Source organism: Natrix helvetica (assembly GCF_964273705.1).
Source record: "Natrix helvetica genome assembly, chromosome: 9".
NCBI lineage: Eukaryota > Metazoa > Chordata > Lepidosauria > Squamata > Natricidae > Natrix > Natrix helvetica.
Window position 1 is genome coordinate 9,095,829 of NC_138560.1, and position 23,255 is coordinate 9,119,083.

Below are 23,255 nucleotides of genomic sequence, written 5' to 3' on the forward strand. Positions count from 1 at the left end.
AATCCCAGATCTAAAACTCTTAGCGCAGGTCCGAGACATCCTACGCCGAAAGCTGTTTAGTTGAAGATGTCGGATTCAATTGCATAGCCTTCTGAACGTAGAGACGGATGAAGCTGTGGATCAGTGGGGAACGTCTGCAGTGAGATCCTCTAGATCTTGCCACACAAGAGTGCCAGCCAGCTGGGGTGGCCAAGATCCCAGATCCCAAACTCTGGAGGAATTCAGCCCCTTTACCCACCCCACCCCACCCACCCCCAAAAAGATCCCTACGGGTGGCTTCAAAATAATGCAATTAAGGCTGTTGTCCTGTTGTGCATAAACCCAGGCATCAGTCTTGCATTCCTTTGTGGGGTTGACTTCCAAGAGAGCGTGCCCAGGAGCAGGTGATGGATTTCAGGGGGAAAGAGACTTAGAATTTGTGCTTGGCTCTCTCTGAAAGCAATAGGATCCCAAAGTGCTTGAATTAAAATTTGGAGTGCATTCAAGAATGTGTGTGTGTGTGTGTGTGTGTGTGTGTGTGTGTGTGTTATGTCACTAAGAATATGACTAGCTGATTATATGTGTTTGTGTGTGTGTGTGATGTCACTAAGGGTACGGCTAGCTGATGAGAGCTAAATAGCTTGAAATACATCTATACTAGTCTCCATTTATTTATTTATCAGCACAAAAATGATGTGTGTGTGTGTCTGTGCATGCGCGCGCTGGTCTTGTATTCGGGTCTTTTCCCATGTAAGATTGAGATTGTCTTGGCAACGTTTCGGCGAGGTCTCACTCACCATCTTCAGGCTGGGTTTCCAGCCTGAAGATGGCGAGTGAGACCTCGCCGAAATGTTGCCAAGACAATCTCAAACTTACATGGGAAAAGACCCGAATACAACAAGTCCAGCATATATATATATATATATATATATATATATATATGTATGTATGTATGTATGTATGTATGTATGTATGTATGTATGTATGTATGTATGAATGATGTATGTATGTATGTATGTATGATTGATGTATGTATGTATGTATGATGTATGTATGTATGATGTATGTATTTATGTATACACACACATACACACACACATATGCTGGAGGTACCGAAGAGGGGGGAGGATTTTCTCCCCCCCCCCCAGTCCAATGTTTCTCAGCCTTGGCAATTTTTAAAATGTGTGGACTTCAACTCTCATGAATTCCCCCAACCAGCATATTAAACATGAGCCACGGTGGCGGCGTGCTTAGAGTGCAGTACTGCAGGCTACTTCTGCTGACTACCGGCCGACTGCAATTTGGCAGTTCAAATCTCACCAGGCTCAAGGTTGAGTCAGCCTTCCGTCCTTCCGAGGTGGGTCAAATGAGGACCCAGATTGTTGGGGGGCAATAGGCTGACTCTGTAAACCGCTTAGAGAGGGTTGTAAAGCACTGTGAAGCGGTATATAAGTCTTAAGTGCTATTGCTCCTATCTTAAAATCACCAAAGTTGAGAAACTCCACCCCATCTGGTCCCCAACCACTGCTTCAGAGGAAGAAAGGCATAAATGTCCTTCTCTCTTCTTCCTTCCCCATATATCTAAAATACTGTCTTGTGGAACATGCACAACCACTTTCACAGACACACACACACACACACACACACACACACAGGCCAACTCCAGACATGAATGTACATATCAAATAGACGTGAATCCCGCTCTCAAGCACACCTCAAAGCCTGCAGCTCAGTCACACAGAGCGCTCCCATGCTAGGCACGTACTGTATGCATCTTCTGTCTTCCGCACAACCCGCCCCTCCCTGGTCCTTTTGTAAAACACACACACACCCATTCCGAAATCCTAAATAAATACAGAAATGCACGAGACCAACATGCTCCCCCTGGCTTTTTCTCAACGTGCCACTCTGCCTAAGCTGCAAACTCCCAAGGGGTGTGTGCTCTTGCAAGAGGAGGTGGCGAGCGTGCCCACCTGCCTTCCTTGGTGGCATCTTGGACATTTCCTTGGACGTCAATGTCCCAGCGCAGGGGATGGCTTTCTTCCGGGAATTGGCTTAATCTCTGGGAAAACCAGCAGGGGAAAGTGGTTAATATTTTAATTGAGTTAAAAGGGATGCTTATTACAAGTTAGGACTATTTTGGTTTGAATGCTGGAAGAGAAGAGGAAGACCGGCTGGGGTAGTTAACGGCTGACTCTCTCTCTCTCTCTCTCTCCTCCAACGCCTGCAGTCTTCCCTAGCGGTGAGCAAAACACAGTCAACAGCGCCTCCCTGTGTCAGTTCAGTTCACGGTAAGCAGCCCTGGCTGGATTTCCAAGCATCCTATTGTGATTCACGTTGCCAAAGCGGCCGAGATGATGTCATCCGGAAGGAATCAGCTGCAGTCATCCCATTGGAAGCAAACACTTTCCTCTGAGGTTACACGTCCCTGGATGGAAAGAGGACCAGGTGGAACAAAGCAACATGGGGCGTACCCAAAACAGGAAGATGGGACACAGAAATGGAACTGGCAGGGGTGTTACGGGGCCCCAAAGGCTGAAATGATGCCCTCGAATGTTCTTCGGTGTGATGTCCATGCTGATTTTCTGGAGGGAAACCACCTGCAGGGATAGGACCTGCCTTGAAAGATTCGTGCGCTCTCCAAACCTTACAGAGGTCCTCCAAATGAGGCAGGCAAAAATCGCCCGATGCGGGAGCCAAAGACGCGACCTTTGCATTAACCTAGTCGGATAGATCCTTCTGAAATCTTTAATTTTTTTTTGTTCACGGCAATCCGTACCGTGTAATTCCATGAATACTGGCAAGGAAGAGGAGAGGACAGAAACCTGGAGCCCAGCCCCGAGGATCCACACTCTGCATCTGGTCACACCGCCTGTCCTTCAGCAGTAGCTGTGCGTCTGGCCCTCAGCATACACTGTCCAGCTGGGTCCGAGGTAGCACCCGGACGGAGAGCCCTCTCTCCTTTCCACATTGCCGTACTGTGGGGAGGATTCATCCAGCTTCTGCAAAGGCGCCAAGGCCTGGCTCCCCACGCGGGGGGTGGGTCCATCATAGGTGATAATGGGTTCCGGACCGTAAGAGGGATGACCCCAACACGCAGAAGGTGGGCGGTAGAACTGCCACACGGCACGACTGCAAGGCAAAACGTCCATCAGTTGGCGGTGTTGCCCCGAGGGCGTGTAGCCCCATGCCAGCTTCTGCTTCTGAGGCAGGGGAGGTCTGCTGGGCTGGGGCAAAGACTGAGGAGCGCCCGGGTCGGAATGGCTACGGGAATGGGATGCTTCGGGGGGAGGAGACGGCATGGGGCTGACCGAGGGCTCGGGGAAGGGCACGTTGACGTAGATGGGCTCCTGGCGTGTGACTGCAGGCGGCATCGACTGGATCTGCAGCTGGGAATTCTTTAAGATGGGCTGAAGAGAGGAGGCAGCCGGGGAGAGATGGGTCTGGCGCCAGGGCCTCTCAAAGACCCCGTAGGAGGCGTTGAAAGTGGCCAGATACTCGGGGGGAGGACAAGAGGGCCAGGGCCGTGCCAGGCCGGGATAGGCAGGAGGTTCCCCCACAATCTCGTAATAGAGGTTCTCGTGCTCCAGCTGAGAAGGGGGGCTCCCATTGACCCCCAGTCGAGAGGAGGCCGGGAAGTGGCTGTGATGCCGGAGAGGGTGGTCCGTGAGGCAGGGCTGAAAAGTGGAGGACCTCGTTTTGAGGGGCAAATGACTGGTCATTAGGGGAAAGTGGGGAGGGGGCGGAGGCTTAGGCGGGGCAGCCGAAGGGCTGGACGAAGGGAAGGCGTCTTGAGGCTGGTGGAAAGCTGGATAGGGGACCGACAGGGGTGGGGGATGTAAACTGTAGGCGGGAGACGGGGAGGACAGGTAGTAGGGGTCCGAGAAAGGAAGTGCCTGAGGGTCCCTCTGGTCTAGCTCAGCGAGGACCCTCCTGTAAGGGGAAAAGGAATCCGAGCTACCCAAGGGAGAAGATTGGCTGAGAGGCACCTGCAGAGAAACAAGGCAAACTGAATGAGCAGCAAGAAAGCATTTCAAGCAGGCAAACACCTCCCACTCTCGCCCCTTCCTTCACCCTCTTCCTCTTCTACTCCATCCCATCCTCCTCCTGGAGTTAAAGTCTCCATCACGTGGGCCAGAAAAGCCAGCGCGGGTTTCCTCTGGATCGCGAGGAAGCTCAGGACAAGCGGGGGCTCTTTACCATACTCTCTTATCTTTTCGCCCAGATTGCAACATGGTGAGAAAATTGCAGCAAGAAATAACCGGGAGGGAAAAAAATATATCCTTCTAGAAATATTCCAAAATCTGTACCCTGCCTAATGGCAAAGTTATCCCAGCTCGGTCCCAGCCCTTCGTGAGCTGATCCCTCACCTGGCTGCCTCCCTTTAGGTTGCGGGTTTGACTGCCGATGCTCCTGCCCCTGGCCTGCGCCTGGAGAGGGGAGAGGCCAGGCGCCTTGGGGCTGGGGCGCACCATGGAGTAGAGCGCTTGTGCGCCGCTCGTCAGCTCCCCTGCCTTGCACTCCAGCGACAGAGAGCGCCGGAAATGCGTCCGGGGTTCCCGCTGCTTCAGGCTGGCCTGACGCTTTTGCTGCAAGGCTGCCTGGTGGGCACTCTCAGCCAGCGCCAGCGCCATCAGGCGAGCCGGGTTCTTGGGTGGAGGAGGAGGCGGGATATGCCGCAGCAGGGACAATGCACCAGGAGACACGGGAGCGGCTTCAGACTTTGGACCTGAATTGGGAAAGAAAGAGGGCAGCGTAAGGATTGCGTTAAGAAAAAACAAAGGCAAAGGTTTCCCCTGTCCAGTTGTCTCCCACTCTAGGGGGCGGTGCTCAACTCTGTTTCTCAGCCAGCATTGTCCAAAGACCCTTCTGTGGTCATGTGGCCAGCAGGACTATATGCCGAGGCACAATGAACACTGTTACTTTCCGACCAAAGTGGTACCTATTGATCTTCTCGCATTTACGTTTTCCATATTTTTATTTATATATATATGTGTGTGTGTGTGTGTGTGTGTTGCATTTGTGCTGATAAATAAAGGGAGACTAGTATAGATCTATTTCAAGCTATTTAGCTCTCATCAGCAGCCATACCCATATCTATACTAGTCTCCCTTTATTTATTTATCAGCACAAATACAACACAAATATAAAAAGACATTAAAAATAAAAATATGGTTTTCTGCCTACACTCATACACACACACACACATATATATGCATATATACAGTCCGTTTTTGAAAAGTAATAATAGTAGTAATAATAATATTCATATCATTAATAATAATTACATGATAATAAGAATATTTGCTTGTACATATTAATAAACCTTCATTGTATAGTTAATCATTCTCTTACATTTTTAAGTTTCTAAGTTCTGTTTCTGTTAACTAATCATTGGTAAAACAAGTCCCATGTTAAAACGTATTCTGTTTCTTCTTTCTCCTTTATTTTGAGTATTAGTCTATCCATCTCTGCGCATTCTAATTTTTATTTATTTTATTTTTTTAGTAAACTTTCCCCTTTAGGGATCTCTTCATTTTTCCACGGTTGTGCCCAAAAAAATTCTCGCTGCTGTTAGCACATGAATTTGCACGTTTTCCAACTGCTAGGCGGGCAGGAGCAAGAACGGGGACTCACCCGTCACGTGGCGCTCAGGTCTTGAACCTGGGCTGTCAGCTTTCCAGCTACAAGCGTTCCAGCTGACAAGCTCAGCATCTTCAACTGCTGAGCAATCGTGCCCCCCCCCCCCCCGCTTGCATTAGGAAAAGGGAGCACCAGCTCAGTGCAAGTTTAATCTAGTGGGTTTTTTTAATTATATTACTTAATAAATATTGTTAATCTAGATTGGAAGGCTGGGAGTATCATCATAGTCGGGAAACGACAGCCCTCCAGATGTCACACTTTTTTATTACTTCATAAAGTAATAATAAAGGGTTTTTTTATTACTTAACAAAGTAGGGCTGGAATGCTCATTGGAGTTGGGGAAAGGATGAGCCTCCAGATGTTACATTCCCCAGCAGCCCTCCCCAACACACTGCTGGGTGTTGCAGTTCAGCAAAACATATATATATGTGTGTGTGTATGTATGTATGTATTTATGTTACAACCCCTGGTATGACTAAATATGGGAGGAATGTCACTACTCCCTCTTTCTGTCCTTCGGCTTATCACAAAGACCATGCAGGCAGAAAACCATATTTTTTTTTTTACTGTTGCCTTTTTATATTTGTGTTGTAATTGTACTGATAAATAAATAAAGGGAGACTAGGATAGATCTATTTCGAGCTAATTAGCTCTCATCAGCTAGCCATACCCTTACTGGGATTAGAACCCGGGCTGTATGTATGTATGTATGTATATATATGTTACGGTGAAAGACCGAAATCTGGTGAATGTCGACATTCACCGGTGAAAGACCGAATATTTCATTACATTGTTTTACATTCGGACCTTCACCGGTGAATGTCGACATTCACATAGTCGCTTGGTGTATGTCCGAAAATACCCTTATCCTCTCGACACCCTTACCCTAATCCCCTTACCCTAATACCCCGGCTCCTCGCTTCCTTTGAAGCGTCTTCTTAAGGATCGCAGGTTTTTTTTAAAAAAACTCCGCGAATAGAAGACGCTTAAAAGGAAGCGAGGAGCCGAGGTATTAGGGTAAGGGGATTAGGGTAAGGGTGTCGAGAGGATAAGGGTATTTTCGGACATACACCAAGCGACTATGTGAATGTCGACATTCACCGGTGAAGGTCCGAATGTAAAACAATGTAATGAAATATTCGGTCTTTCACCAGTGAATGTCGACATTCACCAGATTTCGGTCTTTCACCGTAACATATATATATATGGAATTTTTATTTTTTAAAGATAAACGTACACAAACAAAATATAAAACATAAAAACATCTTCCAGTTACATCCAGCGTGTTGATGGGTTACAAAACCTTTGGGCATCCTCTCCATAATCCTCATGTACAGTTTATATAAAGTCTCATATTATCAATCTAATATATATGTATACATTATCATTATTAATCTTTTATTTGACTATAACTATTATTCCTTCATTTTACACGGGATATTCTAAATTTTGAATTAATTTATATTATAACAATTCATTACATCCTGCTAAATCCATCCAATAATAGTACATCTTTATATTATATTCTGTGCGATTCAATTGTCCTTGTATTGTAAAATTCTCAGTCATATTTCATTTCCATATTTTTTTGTCTAACTATTGGTAAAATAAATCCCATATCTTATAAAATTGTTTATCTTCTTGTTCTCTAATTTCAATTGTCAATTTACTCATTTCAGCACATTCCATTATTTTATGAATAACTTCCTCCTGCGTTGGCATTTTCTCATTTTTCCAGTTTTTAGCAAATACAATTCTAGCCACTGTTAACACATTTACAATCAAATATTTCAATTCTCTACTATATGTTTCCGATAAAATCCCCAATAAAAAGATTTCTGGTTTAAAGTCAATATGTTTTTCTATCATTTTCTATCAGTTTAGCAAAATCTTGAGGCCATAGAATCCCCTAATTCTACAGGGCATCCCGAAAATAGCAAACTAAAATTTGGGAAGATATTGATAACAGGGGAAAAGGGATTATGTAGTGTAAGGGTGAGAAACTCAAGGCCCGGGGGCCAGATCTGGGCCATCGGGTGTTTAAATCTGGCCCATGGGGCCACCCTAGAAACAGCAGCCCCGCGGTGCCTTTGCCATCAAAGCAGACGGCCGTCCTGAGCTCCGTTTTCGCTGGGAGAGTGCTTGGTGAACAACAAGCGTCCCCGACATGAATGATGTTGAGCTGGCCATGCCCACCCTGGCCACATCCACCCTGCCCCCCCCCCCCCAAGGTCAAACACAACCCTGAAATTGAGTTTGACACCCCTGATATAATGTGTTCATTTCAAAAGATATTTTTTCCTCAGTGAAAATTTTAGGACATCTGGAAATCGGGATGGGAAACAGACCTTTGGGAACTGCAGTATGCCTATAGGCAGAGGTTATGTTTTATGGAGCCCCGGTGGCGCAGTGGTTAGAGTGCAGTACTGCAGGCTACTTTTGCTGACTGCCTTCAAATCTCACCAGGCTCAAGGTTGACTCAGCCCTCCCTCCTTCCGAGGTGGGTAAAATGGGGACCCAGATTGTTGGGGGTGATAGGCTGACTCTGTAAACTGCTTAGAGAGGGTTATAAAGCACTGGAAAGCGGTATATAAGCCTAAGTGCTACTGCTATTTCTAACTGTGCCCACTGCCAGGAGTTTGATCCTGACCAGCTCAAGATTGACTCAGCCGTCCATCCTTCCGAGGTGGGTAAAATGAGGACCCAGATTGTTGGGGGCCATAGGCTGACTCTGTAAACCGCTTAGAGAGCGCTGTAAAGCACTGTGAAGCAGTATATAAGTCTAAGTGCTATTGCTATTATTCCACTCACTCTTTGTGTTAAGCATAGCTATGGCGGTAATAACAGTGAAGAATGTCAAAAAGTACTTACTGGGTGGAGACAAACGATCTTGGGCTTGAGCAATCTTGCCACGGACTTCCCGTTCACAAGAGTTGCTGAGTTGTCCACCTGCTGTACTCAGGAGCATGGAGATCATATGAGGAGGGGAGCTCAGCCCTCTGGACTCCCCACCAGCAAACATTTCCAGCACTTTGTCGGGCAAGGAAACAGACAACGTTTCTGATGCATCTTGGCTGACGTTGGGATGTGAGCAGGGGGAGAGCGCTGCAACGGGACTCGCTGAGCTGGAGTCGTCCGAGAGGGAGGGCTGCTGCACAGGCGGGCTACACTGGTACGTTAGCGGATCAAAGTCCAGCCCACGAAGTCCAGGAGGACTTAATTCCAACTCAGAGTCCAGCTCCGAGTCACCTTCCAGCCAAGAGGAACGCCGACGGGAGGCCATGTCATCTGCCCCAGTGGCCAAGCCTTCACCATGGCCGGACACAGAGGAACCCAGAGAAGAACACGAATGGCATTGTTTGAGGGTAGGGAAAGCATCACTGCTGGAATGTGGACGTCTCAGGGAAGGCAACTTGGGGAGACCTATGGGCCAAGACCCCAAAAAGAAAGAAACGACATAGATCAAAGTTCTCCAATCTGTTTATTCAACAGGCTAGATATCCAAGAGTCAACACTGTGAAGAAGAATAGTTCTGTCTCTGAAGAACGGATTGCTGGCAGGGACCCAGATTTTGGTAGAAGGCAATCGGTGCTTAGCAGATTCTTCTCTAACTGCATGCATTCACTTATCTGAAATGGTATAGGTTCTCCCGCTTGAGCAGGGCGCTGGACTAGAAGACCTCCAAGGTCCCTTCCAGCTCTATTCTATTCTATTCTAATTTCTCTTCTCTTCTATTTTCTACTCTACACTACACTACACTACACTACTCTACTCTACTCTATTATCCTATCCTATCCTATCCTATCCTATCCTATCCTATCCTATCCTACAGGAGCTTCAGTAAATGATGGCGGTACCTGCATTCCCACTGCAGGAGTTATAACTCAATGAAGAACAGCCTTCACATTCAGAGGGTCTTAAGGTTAATGCCTAACATGATCAGGTAAACATGTGATGAAAAAGCCTTTGCCAAAACCTGGAGAGCAGCTGCCAATCAAATCAGAAGATGATCAGCCCCTGGTTTGGACAGCAAGTGAAGGTCCCTGTGGGACACTCAACAGACAAAACACTCCTAACATCTGGCGCTTCTTTACACATCTGGTTTCATGCCAAACCCAGGTAATTGAGAGCAATAAGAAAATGTCCTACAGATCGATAGTCACATTGCTTGAAGGATGAAACCAGCTCCTGATTCAGAAAAGCTGCAGTTGTGCTAAAGCCTTGGCAAGTTCCAGCTAGCTGGACATCAACTCCTGGAACTGTCAGCAATGACCTTGCTGGCTATGAAATGGTGGGAATCGAAGCCCTGCTTGTCTAGAAGTTGCTACACTTGGGGAAAAAGCACTTTGAAGAAATATTTTGGGTGGGTCACCTTCAGTTCATGCAGAAAATTTTGACAGAGCAAAATCACGGGGGTTTCAGCAGACAGAGGGGGCGTTATATTACCTGTTAGACTAGCCTGAGAGGTTAGAGATTCTTCACTTTTGGCAGATCGCAAGGTGACCGTCTCACCACGGGTCCCTACAGAGAAAGAGGACCAAGGAACAGATGAGCGTTATCAGGGGGTGAGCTGCTATGGCTTCGCCCATGTTCAGGAGAACCCATAGCTAACATTATGGGCGGTTTGGAGAACCTCCAAATCCCAACCCTGGCTGGCCTCGCCCACCCCACCCCTCCACTGCCACCCCACCCCTCCCAGGAGTCTCCACGCAGCCCGTTTTGGATGCGAGGTAAGTGCAGGGCCCGTGCGGAGCCACGAGGAGAGGGAAAAATGGGCCTCCGGAAGCCGCCGGAGCCCAGGTGAGGCAGTTTTCGCCCTCCCAGAGGCTCAAGGAAAGCCTCCAGAGTCTGAGGAAGGCAAAAACAGCCCCCCCCCCCCCGTGTGGTGCAGGAGGCCGACTAGGTCACGCCCACCATGGCCACGCCCACCCAGCAACTGAGCAGAGAACCCGTTGCTGAAATTTTTGAAGGCCACCCCTGAGCGTCAGCCCTCTTAAACAGGCCCCACATTTGCAATCTCTCCTTGGCCTTGAATCTGTGGAACTCACGTTTTGCCCATTTAATATACGAAAAAAGATAACGGGATATACTGCCTTATCTGGTTCCATCGCATTCTGCTGATATCAAAATTCTGTCACAGTGAGCAAATTGACACAACATGTAAAACCCATAGGTTTAAAAAAAACCACACAGCATTCCTTACCGATAGCCATTGACAGGGATGCTGAGAGTCGCAGTCCAGCCACACTTAGTAAGCCATAGATTCCCATATTTGCTCCAGCTTACGAGAAACTTGGAAATACGTATGTGCTTGTGATGTTAAGAGTGATTTAAAAAAACGGTGTGTAGTTTTCCTACCTGGTAAAGATTCTCCAAGTCCAAAAAGCTCTCCCAAACGATGTGATTTTTTGCGGAACGGGACGGGGGCCTTGCCGATGGCAAAGAACGTCTTCCAACTTGGTCCAGATATTTTCCGCAGCTTCCCATTGTTTTCTGTCTTTTGCCTACAAAGTCATTTTGGAGCAGGGGTGTAAAACACGACTTCATTGAGGGCCGCATCAGGGTTGTGTTTGACCTTAGGGGGCTGCAGTGGGCATGACCAGGGTAGCATGGCCAGCTCAACATCACTTGTGTCAGGGGCGCCAGTGGTGGCCCAAGCTCTCTGCCGGGGAAAACAGGCTCCGAGCTCCGTTTTCAGCTGCGGCGGCCTCCTGCAACCCTCTGCCAGCGAAAATGGGGCTCGTGAGTGCCGCCGGCAGCCCTCCTGAGCTCACTTTTCGCTGGCAGAGGCACTGCAGGCCGGTCCTTCTCTGTTTCCATGGCAGCCCTGTGGGCCAGATCTGGCCCCCAGGCCTTGAGTCGACACCAGTGGTGGGATTCAAAATTTTTACTACTGGTTGTGTGGGCGTGGCATGGCTTGGTAGGCGTGGCAGGGGAAGGATACTGCAAAATCCCCATTCCCTCACCACCCCACCAAACTGTTTTCCAGCTCCGTTTTCCTGTGCAGGACAACAGAGGAAGACCCAGCCGATCAGCTGGGACTCGGGAGAGGCAGAGAATAGATGGGGGCGGGGCCAGCCAGAGGTGGTATTTGCCAGTTCTCTGAATTACTCAAAATTTCCACTACCAGATGGCCAGAACTGGTCAGAACCGGCTGAATACCACCTCTGGTTGACACCCCTGTCTTACAGCAATCAGCACCAACAACTAAACGGCACCAACAACTAAGCGGCACCAACAACTAAGCGGCACCAACAACTAAGCGGCACCAACAACTAAGCGGCACCAACAACTAAGCGGCACCAACAACTAAGCGGCTCAGATCCTGTTCCGGATCGGACAACTGACTGCTAATTCTCAGAAGGGGCTGAAATTTTTCCCTATGATTCTTGGCCAGGGAGGTAGGGAGGGATCCCCCACATAGCAAGTACAGGTAGTCCTCGACTTACAACCACAATTGAGCTCCAGATTTCCATTGTTAAGTGAGAAATGGATTTTTACCCCATTTTACAACCTTTCTTGACACAGTTAGGCAAATCACTGCAACCATTAAATGAATAATACAGTTGTTAAATGAATTCCCCATTGAGTTTGTTCATTAGAAAGTCATCAAAGGGGATCACATGACCCCAGGATACCGCACGATACCGTCATAAATATGAGTCAGTTGCCAAGCATCTGAATTTTGATCACGTAACCATGGGGATGCTGCAATGGACGTTAAGCATGAAAAATGGTCATAAATCGCTTTTTCCAGTGCTGTAGTAATTTCAAACAGTCACTAAATGTATTGCTGTAGGTCGAGGACTCTCTGTATTACAAATTCATTGTATATAACAATCTGATAGTAGTCTTTCATGAAAACATGAGAATTGGGTCCCTAAATCACCATATTCTTTCAACAGCAAATATTAATAAACAATTAACTGCAATTAGTTCCCGGGAGCTGGTTTCTACTTTTTAATAATAAATTTTATTACAAGTTGCATTGAAAACTAATAAAAACTAATAAGGACATGAGGAACAGAAAGGAAGAAAAAGAAAGAAAAGTTAACAATAGAAAAAGGGCTTCTGGTTTTCTTTACCGCAAATATACAGTAAGTTCTGATTATAAAATTATCTCTTATTCTTAACTCACTTTTTCTGTTATGTATATTTTTTCTAACCATCAAAAGTTCAAAACCACAAATCATAAGTGCATTTTTCCCCCGCTTCATGCAAAAAAAGTCTATAAAGGGTTTCCAGTCAGCCATAAATGTAGATATTGTTCTTGCTCTAATCAAAGACGTCAATTGAACCATCTCTGCAAGCTCTTATCATCTTCACCAACCATTCCTCTATTGTGGTCAAACTTCCCCACTTTGGAGGATACAATAATCTCACTGCAGTTGTCATAGACAAGAACAAAGTTCCATTTATTTTTCTAACTGCCTATTCATTAGTCTCCAAAGAAGCATCTCTGGTTTCAATTGTACTTTAATCTTTAAAACCTTCTCCAGCGCCTAGTGTCTAGAGCAGGCGTGGGGAGCTATGGCCCCTCTATGACTTGTGGACTTCAACTCCCAGAATTCCTGAGCCAGCCTGGGAGCTGAAGTCCATAAGTCATACAGGGGCCATAGCTCCCCACCTCTGCCTTAGAACCAGAGTCTTACATATTAAAAGGCTGCCTCAGGAATTCTGGGAATTGTAGTCCACTAAGGCATACAAGGGCCATAGTACCCCCCCCCCACTTCTGATCTAGAGTGTCTCGGGTCCATGGATATCACACTTACCTGGTATTAGGTGATCCCAAAACAGCAGAGAGCTTCCCTTGATCCTGTGGATCTGGAGATCCACGTCTGGTTTCCAGCTTGGTGATCTTACAGAGGGCCTGGGTGCGTGCTTGTGCTTCTTCGAGAGATAACAAGCGGGTGGAAGGGCAGCTGACCAACTGGGATTTGGGCCGAGAAAGGAAGCACCGCCCTGTTAGAGGAGACAGGGGATAATATAGCGATGTAAAAAATCATGGTGCACCATCAGGATTGGGATGAAGTCTCCAAAGAGACATCAGGCGATGCTTATTTATTTTATTTCAGAGGCAGGGATTCCTCAAGCTCTGCAGTTAGGCTCAGAGAGTCCTCGACTCCCAATAGTTCATTTAGTGACCGTTCCAAATTACGACACTGAAGAGACCTATGCCCATTTTTCACCGTTAAACCTTTGTAGAATCTCCATGATCATATGACTAAAATTCAGATGCTTGGCAAACTGGTTCATACTTATAACCGTTGCTGTGTCCCAAGGTCATGTCATTCCCTTTTGCGACCTCCTGACAGGTAAAGCCAATGGGGGAAGCCAGATTCACTTAACAACCGGGTTACTAACTTATCGACGGCAGTGGTTCCCTTAACAACTGTGGCAAGAAAGGTTGCAAAATGGGGCACAACAACTCACTTAACAAAGGTCTCACTTAACTATAGAAATATGGGGCTCAATTGTGGTCATAAGTCGAGGATTGCCTGTACCATGTTTTAATTGAGCCATGGTGGCGCAGTGGTTAGAGTTCTGTACTGCAGGCTACTTCTGCTGACTCCTGGCTGCCTGCAATTTGGCAGTTCGAATCTCACCAGGCTCAAGGTTGACTCAGCCTTCCATCCTTCTGAGGTGGGTAAAATGAGGACTCAGATTGTTGGGGGCAAGAGGCTGACTCTGTAAAGCCGCTTAGAGGAGGCTGTGAAGGACTGTAAAGCGGTATATAAGTCTAAGTGCTAATTGGGATGATGGAAAGACCATTTGTGAAATGATTGGCTGATTCATATGCTGTCACTAACACATAACCCCTCTCCCTTAAAAAAAATCTTGAATCATTTGCCAAGTATTTCTTAAAAGTTTCATGGGTTTATAAACAGAAAAGTGAAACCCACAGAAATGAGTATGCATCTGCCTGATTTAAAAGAGAACCTGTCTTGTTTCCTAAGGGGAGAATGAAGACTAGCACACAGTGGTGAAATTTATTTTTACTATTGGTTCTGTGGGTGTGGCTTGGTGGGCGTGGTGTGGCTTGGTGGGCGTGGTGTGGCTTGGTGGGTGTGGCAGGGAAAGGATACTGCAAAATCCCCATTCCCTCCCCACTCCTGGGGGAAGGATACTGTAAAATCCCCATTCCCTCCCCACTCCTGGGGGAAGGATACTGCAAAATCTCCATTCCCTCCCGATCAGCTGGAACTCGGGAGGCAGAGAATAGATGGGGGCAGGGCCAGCCAGAGGTGGTATTTGCCGGTTCTCCAAACTACTCAAAATATCCGCCACCCGTTCTCCAGAACTGGTCAGAACCTGCTGAATTTCACCCCTGCTAGCATATGACCCAACACCGGGCCAGATGCATTTGTTTAATCGTAGGTTGCAGCTTAGAAGCTGCATGAATTGCAACCAGAATATCCTTAGTATTGTCGTTGGAAAGGTTTAAGTGGAGGATCGTTTGAAAGGCATTTGCAAAGCTCCGGAAGAGCGTTTCTCCACCTTAGCAATATTGAGATGTGTGGACGTCAACTCCCCTGGGCAGCATGCTGGCAGTGGGGAATTCTGGGAAGGGAAGTCCACCTTTGCCAAGGTAGAGAAAAACTGCGCAATGGGGTTGCTATGAGACCTCTGAGCAACTTTGGAAGTATTTGCCATTTCTTGAGGTACCTGTGCTGTCCTTGCCGATGGAGGTGAAGGTGTCACTGAAGAGAACCTGAACGTTGGTGAGGAGGAATTCGACCACAAGGGACTGAACTCGGACTTCCTGAAAGGCATCGGCTCCACACTGGGCGACGGACTCCAGAGCCATCGACCTGGCATTAAAAGGGGAACAGATGATTAGCCCCATCCGACAACAGAAAGACCCAGAAAAGAAAAATATGATAGCCAAGGCTCAGGAAGCCATGTTTATGCCATAATGGGGACACAAGGCCTATGACAGCAGGAAGGGCAGCCCAGTGGTGAAATTCAGCATTTTTTACTACCGGTTCTATGGGTGTGGCTTGGTGGGCATGTTGTGGCTTGGTGGGGATGGCAAGGGAAAGATACTGCAAAATCTCGATTCCCACCCCATTCTGGGACCAGCCAGAGGTGCCATTTGCTGGTTCTCCGAACTACTCAAAATTTCCACTACAGGTTCTCCGAACTACTCAAAATTTCCACTACCGGTTCTCCGAACTACTCAAAATTTCCACTACCGGTTCTCCGAACTACTCAAAATTTCCACTACTGCTTCTCCAGAACCTCAGAATCTGCGGGATTTCACCCCTGGGGCAGCCCAAATCCATAAAGCATCATGTCGGAAGACCTTCATGTGTACAGACAGAGCAGTACACCATGGTGGATTATGGGGAAAATGAGGATGAAAGGGCATTATGGGTAAAAAACAGCAGGGACAGAATAAGACAGGCAGATGGGGAAAATAAAATGCTAGTAAAAGCCTGGAGCAGCATTTCAAGATTCGTTAGAACAAACAACTTTCGGGGAGAGTGATCAATGTTATAGGGCAGGGGTGTCCGAACTTGGGAACTTTAAGACTTGTGGACTTCAACTCCCAGAATTCTATGCTATGCTGGCTGGGGAATTCTGGGAGTTGAAGTCCACAAGTCTTAAAGTTCCCAAGTTTGGACACCCCTGTTATAGGGGAAGCAGTAAATGATAATAATGTGGCTATTATCACATTATAAAAATCAGTGGAACCAAGGTTTTCTGAAACATTTTTCAAGGGTTTTTTTTTGGGGGGGGGGATGCTGGTGTTGTTTTTTTAAGTCACCCTAAGCTTATTATAAATCAAGCACATTCTAAAAATGGCAGGAAACCCCTCCACTGATTTTCAACCATCTGGATGCTGGAGAGAGTTGCAAAAAATCCTTTGAAGCCTGCTAAAAGGTCTCTTCCAAAATGGCTGGCTGGCAAAATTGCAATGGGGGAACCAAAGCCCTCTGCCATCCCTTTAGCTCAAGGTACCACCAGATGGTGGGAACGAAGCAGAGGGACACCCAAGGGACATTCAAGACAAGTGGCTTCATCTCTCCAGCAGAAAGGCCGAGTTACACGTTACCGTGTTAGCGCCGACGGTAAGGGTTAGCATAGGGAAGAATGGCCAGTGACTCCAAAAATATTTAGAGAGCGGCGCAGAAGCCAGTGGAGATGATGCAAGGCGGAGTTGCGGAGGATGTGTTGTGGCCCACCAGCAGCCAATGGAGCTGGTGGCAGACTCAGACAGTGAGGAGGTTGGGGAGGAACATGGGCCAGTCCTGGAGTCTGGGGAAGGCTCTGATGAGGGCTCTGCGTCGAAAGCAGAGATGGAGCCAGGGCTGTCTGACAGTTATCAGCTGCCTTCGGAGTCGGAATCAGTGGGGCAGAAGAACAGCTGGAGCCTGTTCCTAATGTGCACATGCACAGAGCTGACAGGAAAAGGGAACAGCTAAGGAACAAGGGCAGACTAGGGAGTAAAGGCACAGGTGGACGGTGAATGGCCCCTTCCGTAGGGAATATAGAGGAGCAAAAGGGGAGTGGAGTTTGCAGGAGATAATTAGCTCAATTCATTCGGGTGAAGATCTGTTCCTGACTCCTTGCCAAGTAATTGCTGCTACAGCTTGGTGTTTGGAAGATATCAGCCTGGCAGCTCTCCAAGCCTGTAGTTTTGAAATCTCATGAAAGACTGTTGGCCAGGACTTTGCTGGAGAGGAATTCCCTTTAACCTAAATAAAAGAGGTTTTATCGGGATGAAGAGTCTGCTTCATGAACTTGGGAAGCCTAGGTTAGAACAGGGAGTGCCAGGGGAAAGCCATTGGTCTGGACGTCTCACCGCAGCAGGTTGGGTGCCCAAACGATGGCTAAGTTGCGGATGTGCATGCTGGTGTTTTGACTGTGCATAGCCATGCGTGCCAGATGCCGTAGCAGGAATTCCAGGGTCCTGTTGGGATAGAGCAGAAGCTGCTACAGGGAGAATCTGTTTCAACACAGTGAGCCCTCTTCCCCTTCAGTGGCTTTCTCCCCATCCAACACCTCCCCGAACCATTTCATCCCGTTCTCTCCGAGCATTTATCCATGTCCCCAACAATACCTACCGGTAGTGCGGTGGGGGCAATTGCTGGATCACATCATGTACCCTCACTAAGCGCTCTTCGTTGCCAGAAACTGAGACAGCCTCCTGTAAGAAGGGGAGGAAGAAAAGAAAAAGAGAATTGAAGGAGGGGGACTAGAACTCACCGTATCCCAGTGATTGGCCCATCCAACCAGCTTTCATGACTAAGGAAGGACTAAACATCAGTGTCTCCTGATGACTGAGCCATGTCAGCCTGCCAGCTCTCGTACCTAATGTGGGACTAGAAGTCACAGTCTCCTGGTTCTTAGGCCAACACCTTTACCACGAGACTAAAAAAAACTAATTTTTTCCTGAGTTTCAGCTTTCAGTTTCACTTAACAGCCAGGTTACTAATGTAACAACTGCAGTGATTTGCTTAAAAATGTGGCAAGAAAAGTCATAAAATGGGGCAAAACTCACTTAAAAGTACCTCAATTTTATGGAAACATAAACTTTGGGCTCAATTGTGGTCATATGTTGAGGACTACCAGTATTGTACTAGTTGTCCTGTTGACCTCAATAGGATGAAAGCCTGATTGTCAAGAGTAGCTGGCAGTAGTTAGCAAACCATGGTTGATCCCTCAATGCTAAGCAAAGTTGGACTTTGTCCAAAGTTGGCTAGGAGACTACCAAAAATTACTAGGATTAAAACCTGGATGGGGCAGTCAAAAACTATCCAGAAGAAGAACAAAATGGCAACTCTTTTCCAACTCTAATTACAGTTAAAAGAAATCAATAGGAACACATCCATGAACTCACAAAGAATTGAGGCCAACTCAAAAGAGTCTTCCCTTTTCCCTAAAGCCTAACTAAGGTTCTTCCCGCCTGTAACTTCCAGTTGCTATGTTTAATGGTGCCAAGGATGGGAGTAACGTTGGCTTTGTTTCAACAAAAGTGGAAGTTCGGAAAAGGGATCTGAAACATGACGAGAAGGAGAAGGTTCCAAGACTATCCTTGAGCAATAAAATTGAACGTCTGGGTTTTGCAAGATGGCCTCTTATGAATAAGAAATGCCACCAAGGTAAAACAAATACAGTTCAAAGAGAATGGAAAGGAATGGGGGGAGGAGGAAAAGAAAAAGGGGAGGGCAGTCAGGAGTTAACTCAGCTTAAAATAGCACCACACAAAGAACAGGTAACACAAAAGAATAATAGAGCAGGAGAAATTGCTGCTTATTATGTGGGCAACACAGCCGTGGGAGGGCAATGTAACTGTACTCCTGCTTTTCCACCTCCTCCCTCTCTTTGTTCTACAACTCCCAATTCCACTGTTCTACCAAGGAAAGGGGGTACAGCTCAGAAGGCTGTGGAGAGTGTGGTGCCAACGCTCCCTTCATCACGTGCCTCTCCAGCAGGTGAACACAGGAGTCACTAGAAGGTGTGGAGAAATGACAGGCTCCCTAAGATAGGTAATAAAAGTCACATGGGTAGTGGGGGAGGGATCTTCTTATTAACGTTAAATGCGGCCTAATATTACGGTGTTGTTAACCAATTTAATTTGCTCTTTCTTCCGGGTTCCCTTATTGATAAAGGAATGTATCTTTTCAGTTTGTGGCACCAAGAGTATGTCACGACTCCTAAAGGATCCGTCTTGCATTTCTTGTTATCATTTGGTTAGTTTTTAAGAAAGGTCTCTATTGTTACCAATTCTTTCAGAGTAATATAGGATGGATGGATGGATGGATGGATGGATGGATGGATGGATGGATGGACGGATGGATGGAAACAATGAGAGGGGAGGGGGAAGGAGGAGGAGGAAGAGAAAGAAGACAGGAAGAAAGAAAAAGAAAGAAAAAAAGACAGAAAGAAAGAGAGAAAAAGAAGGAAGGAAGGAAGGAAGGAAGGAAGGAAGGAAGGAAGGAAGGAAGGAAAGAAAGAAAGAAAGAAAGAAAGAAAGAAAGAAAGAAAGAAAGAAAGAAAGAAAGAAAAAGAGGAAAATCAACAATTAGAATAAATAAGGAGATGTTCTAAAGTCTAAACTGAGTAAGCAAACTCAAAGGCCCATGCAAAATGTTCCTCTATTTTTTAAAAAAGACATATTTTCACACAACTGAACCCTCAACAAAAGGCTCATGAAACTCAATGCAACGAGGAAGCAGCTTCCCCTCAACTGAACGCACAGGAAGGTGAGCTGCTAAGGTACAGCACACTGGAGGCGAGAGTTACAAGAAAGGGGATCTTCTCTAATGTGTGTGTTTTTTTAAAAAAAAACCTACCGCAAATTTGTTGTAGAGCTGATAGGTGAGCAGAGGGTTCGGTAACTCCCGGAAGTAGAGCTTGCAGAGAGAGCTGACCGAATGGATGTCTTGCAAGTAGACATCTTTGGAGAGCTCAGGTACCCGCTCGCTATCAAATTCATGCCTGGGGACAGAGACGAAGAGAATTCATCAGGGGGCAGGATAGATTGCAGGGGTACATTGTCACGTTCAGTGAGGGCTCCGGTGGAGAAACTTGTCTGGTAGAAAGACAACAGCAGGCAGCTCAAGGATGCAAAGCGGGTGAGACTATCGTCTATGCCAGGGGTGTCAAACTCAAGGCCCAGGAGCCAGATCCGGCCCGCTGGGTGCTTAGATCTGGCCCGCGGACCTGCCCTGGAAACAGCAAAGGACCAGCCCATGGTACCTCTGCCAGCAAAGCAGGCGGCCATCCTGCATTCCGTTTTCGCTGGGAGAATGCTTGGGCAATCACAGGCGCTCCAGATATGAGTGATGTCAAGCTGGCCATGCCCACCCTGGCCACGCCCATCCAAGGTCAAACACAACCCTGAATGAAATCGAGTTTGACACTCGTGGTCTATGCTATTAGGATTTTCCCAGTTTTTATGTATTTGATTTTTATCCTGCCTTTATTATTGCTTAATTATTGAATAACTCAAGGCAGTGGATATACCTATTATTCCTTCCTCCTCCTATTTTCCCCATAACAACAATCCTGTGAGATGATTTGGGTTGAGGGAGAATGACTGGCCCCAAGTTATCCAACCAGCTTTCATGCCAAAGGGGAGACTAGAACTCACTGTATCCTGGAGATATATAGTCTAAATAACTTTCCTTTCTCAGAGAGTCAAGGACATCTTGACCTGCACCTGGAGTGGTGTGACTGGGAGGCATCTCCAGTTGGGACGGTGCCCGATTGGACCATGGGATGGACATGTGGGTGCTAGGCAGGGACTTGAACTTTCACTTGGGTGGGGAAAACCTGGAAACTGTCAGATTCGGGTTTTCCCAGACGTACCAATATGACATCTCTAATAAAACGGAACTTTGAGGAAACTCAAGCTTCAGCGCCTTATTTCGTTAGGGGTATTACTTGGAACCCCGATATTTGCATTATTAATTGTTCTTTGCCTTACTTTTTACAAGTTATCTCTATTGTTCCTCCCATGGTCTACACTCACCGCAAACGCTGGATGTTGGAGGAGACACCAGAGAGGCGGTAAATGCCATCCACAATGCCATGTTTTTCGATGAAATCAGAACAAGAACGTAATACCTGAGGGACTGACATAATAAAAAATGTCATGTCTTCATAATTCTTAGACAAAAACAGACAACAGAAGACTAATGTTTCCTGCTGACATTACATCATTTAGGAATATGGCAGGGGGTTGAGAGGGAGAGAAGGTGGACGTGCACGAACATATGGCTACCTTTCAAAATGTTTAATCATACGCCCACACACTTCTAACTAACCTTCTGTGAAGAGGGTTTCATCCTGCAATGGATTGACTCAGCATGATGATTGATGATGACATTGATAGGAGGAGGAGGAGGAGGAGGAAGAAGAGGAGGAGGAGGAGGAGGAGGAGGAGGAGGAGGAGGAAGAAGAGGAAGAAGAAGAAGAAGAAGAAGAAGAAGAAGAAGAAGAAGAAGAAGAAGAAGAAGAAGAAGAAGAAGAAGAAACACACATGTTCTTGATGATTAGTTGATTCCGTGGATTTTCACAATACACTGAGCCATTAATTAACTCTCAACAGACTGGATTCATGCAACATATGCTAAGTCACAAAATAACACGAACCAATGGTTAAAAGTAGCCATGCGTGGAGTATGGATGCAGCCTCTAGATTTATAATCATCCTAGTTAAGGCTGGGGTCCCCTCTAGAGTTGTACTCATCCTGTAGGGCAGGGGTGAATTCCGGCTTCTGTTACTGCCTGTTTGTTCAGGGACGCGATCGAACAGGTTCGGGGGGGTGGCCAGCCAAGTTACTACCTACTCAGCCGAACTGGTCCAAACCCATCTCTGGGCAGGGCTCTCCAACACCTGGTCCACGGTCAGTGGCCTGCCAGGAACTGGGCCACGTAAGCAAGCAAAGCCTATTTTCACATGCACAGGATTCAGGCAGTGCAGGAAACGATGCCCCCCCAACACACACACGGTCCACGTAAAAACCCCTCTCCATTAAACTGGTCCATAACTATAAAAAGGTTGGGGGTCACTGGTGTAGGGTGAACACTGCCATAATTTTGTGATTAGGAATGGGGATGAGGTGGGGTGGGATGAAGCAGGAAACTACATCTTCTTGGAAGCAGGCAATGAAAAATAAAGTTGAATAGCAGACCAGCCATTCTTCCCTGTACTACAGAAGAGCCAACTTACCATCACTGCCTGAGTTTTTGAGGTGTTCTCCTAAATCACAGCCAAAAACCCTCTCCCTGAGGATCCCCCGCTGCTTCAGGCGCTGTTTGCTGGGCCTAGACTTCATAAAGGTACGAAGGAAGCCAATGAGCTTGCCATGTTTCTTAGACACTGGAAGAGAACGAAAAATAGGGAGGATGGAGTGGAATTGAGCTTTGGAGCAGGGAGACAAACTTTTCAATCAGCTTTCCTCCCAGCTGATCATTGGCTCCCGTCTTCCCTTATTCCATTGAGGTGATACTTTACCTGAGGTTGGGGACAGGAGGCCGGGAGTCCTGGGGAGGACACAGCTTGTCCCCTCTGCATCTACACAGGGAGACAAGAAGGAAGTCGCCAAAAATTCAGAGAGAAGACAAAAATCCACATGACCAGGTGGGAAGAGGACAAGAAAACCAAAAAAAGCACCTTTGGGGACAATCATGACCTGGATGACTGAGAATCTCCACAGACACGAATCAGAGGGTAGATCGAAATGACCACTTACAGACTCTTGAATTCCAGGATCCTATGTTCTTCTGTAGATCTTTCCACCACCTCAAAATAGGTAACCGCAGGGGAGAGCTTTTCCACAATGGCAACTGCTTTATGTAGCTTTCTCCATACGGTCATTTGCTTTATCAAGGGGCCAACTACAAATCACTCCATTGCTAGACAGCGGGATGAAAAGGGACTGTAGACCATTTAGTTCACTCCCTTGGATGAGGGGTATCAAACACAAGGCCTGGAGGCTGCAGGGGGCCCGTAATGAGGTTGGATCTGGCCCATCGGCCCGCGTTGCTTCGGCCCGGCCTACCCAACGTGACGAGGAAAAATCAAACCAGCATGGCTTTGGCCCAGTCTACCAGTGCGAAGAGGAAACATGCCAGCAGTTTGGGGAGCGGCGTCCAGTTGGCCACGCCCACCCAGT

General features: G+C 47.0%; 1 protein-coding gene across 2 annotated transcripts in view; it reads right to left on the minus strand.

Annotated features, from left to right (window-relative positions):
- Window positions 1-2,058: 2,058 nt before the first annotated feature.
- ARHGAP33 (Rho GTPase activating protein 33) overlaps window positions 2,059-23,255 on the minus strand; it is a 42,548-nt gene continuing 21,351 nt past the window's right edge. For both annotated transcript variants that reach the window (XM_081962114.1, XM_081962113.1), the window contains exons 10-22: window positions 22,595-22,654; window positions 22,310-22,459; window positions 21,107-21,209; window positions 19,926-20,070; window positions 17,694-17,776; window positions 17,432-17,539; window positions 15,289-15,434; window positions 13,395-13,584; window positions 10,981-11,126; window positions 10,069-10,143; window positions 8,494-9,045; window positions 4,350-4,708; window positions 2,059-3,968 (exon numbers count right to left, since the gene is read on the minus strand). In XM_081962114.1, coding sequence (XP_081818240.1) covers window positions 2,859-3,968; window positions 4,350-4,708; window positions 8,494-9,045; window positions 10,069-10,143; window positions 10,981-11,126; window positions 13,395-13,584; window positions 15,289-15,434; window positions 17,432-17,539; window positions 17,694-17,776; window positions 19,926-20,070; window positions 21,107-21,209; window positions 22,310-22,459; window positions 22,595-22,654 — 3,227 coding nt within the window. In that variant the 3' untranslated portion in view covers window positions 2,059-2,858. The remainder of the gene's footprint in view (window positions 3,969-4,349; window positions 4,709-8,493; window positions 9,046-10,068; window positions 10,144-10,980; window positions 11,127-13,394; window positions 13,585-15,288; window positions 15,435-17,431; window positions 17,540-17,693; window positions 17,777-19,925; window positions 20,071-21,106; window positions 21,210-22,309; window positions 22,460-22,594; window positions 22,655-23,255) is intronic.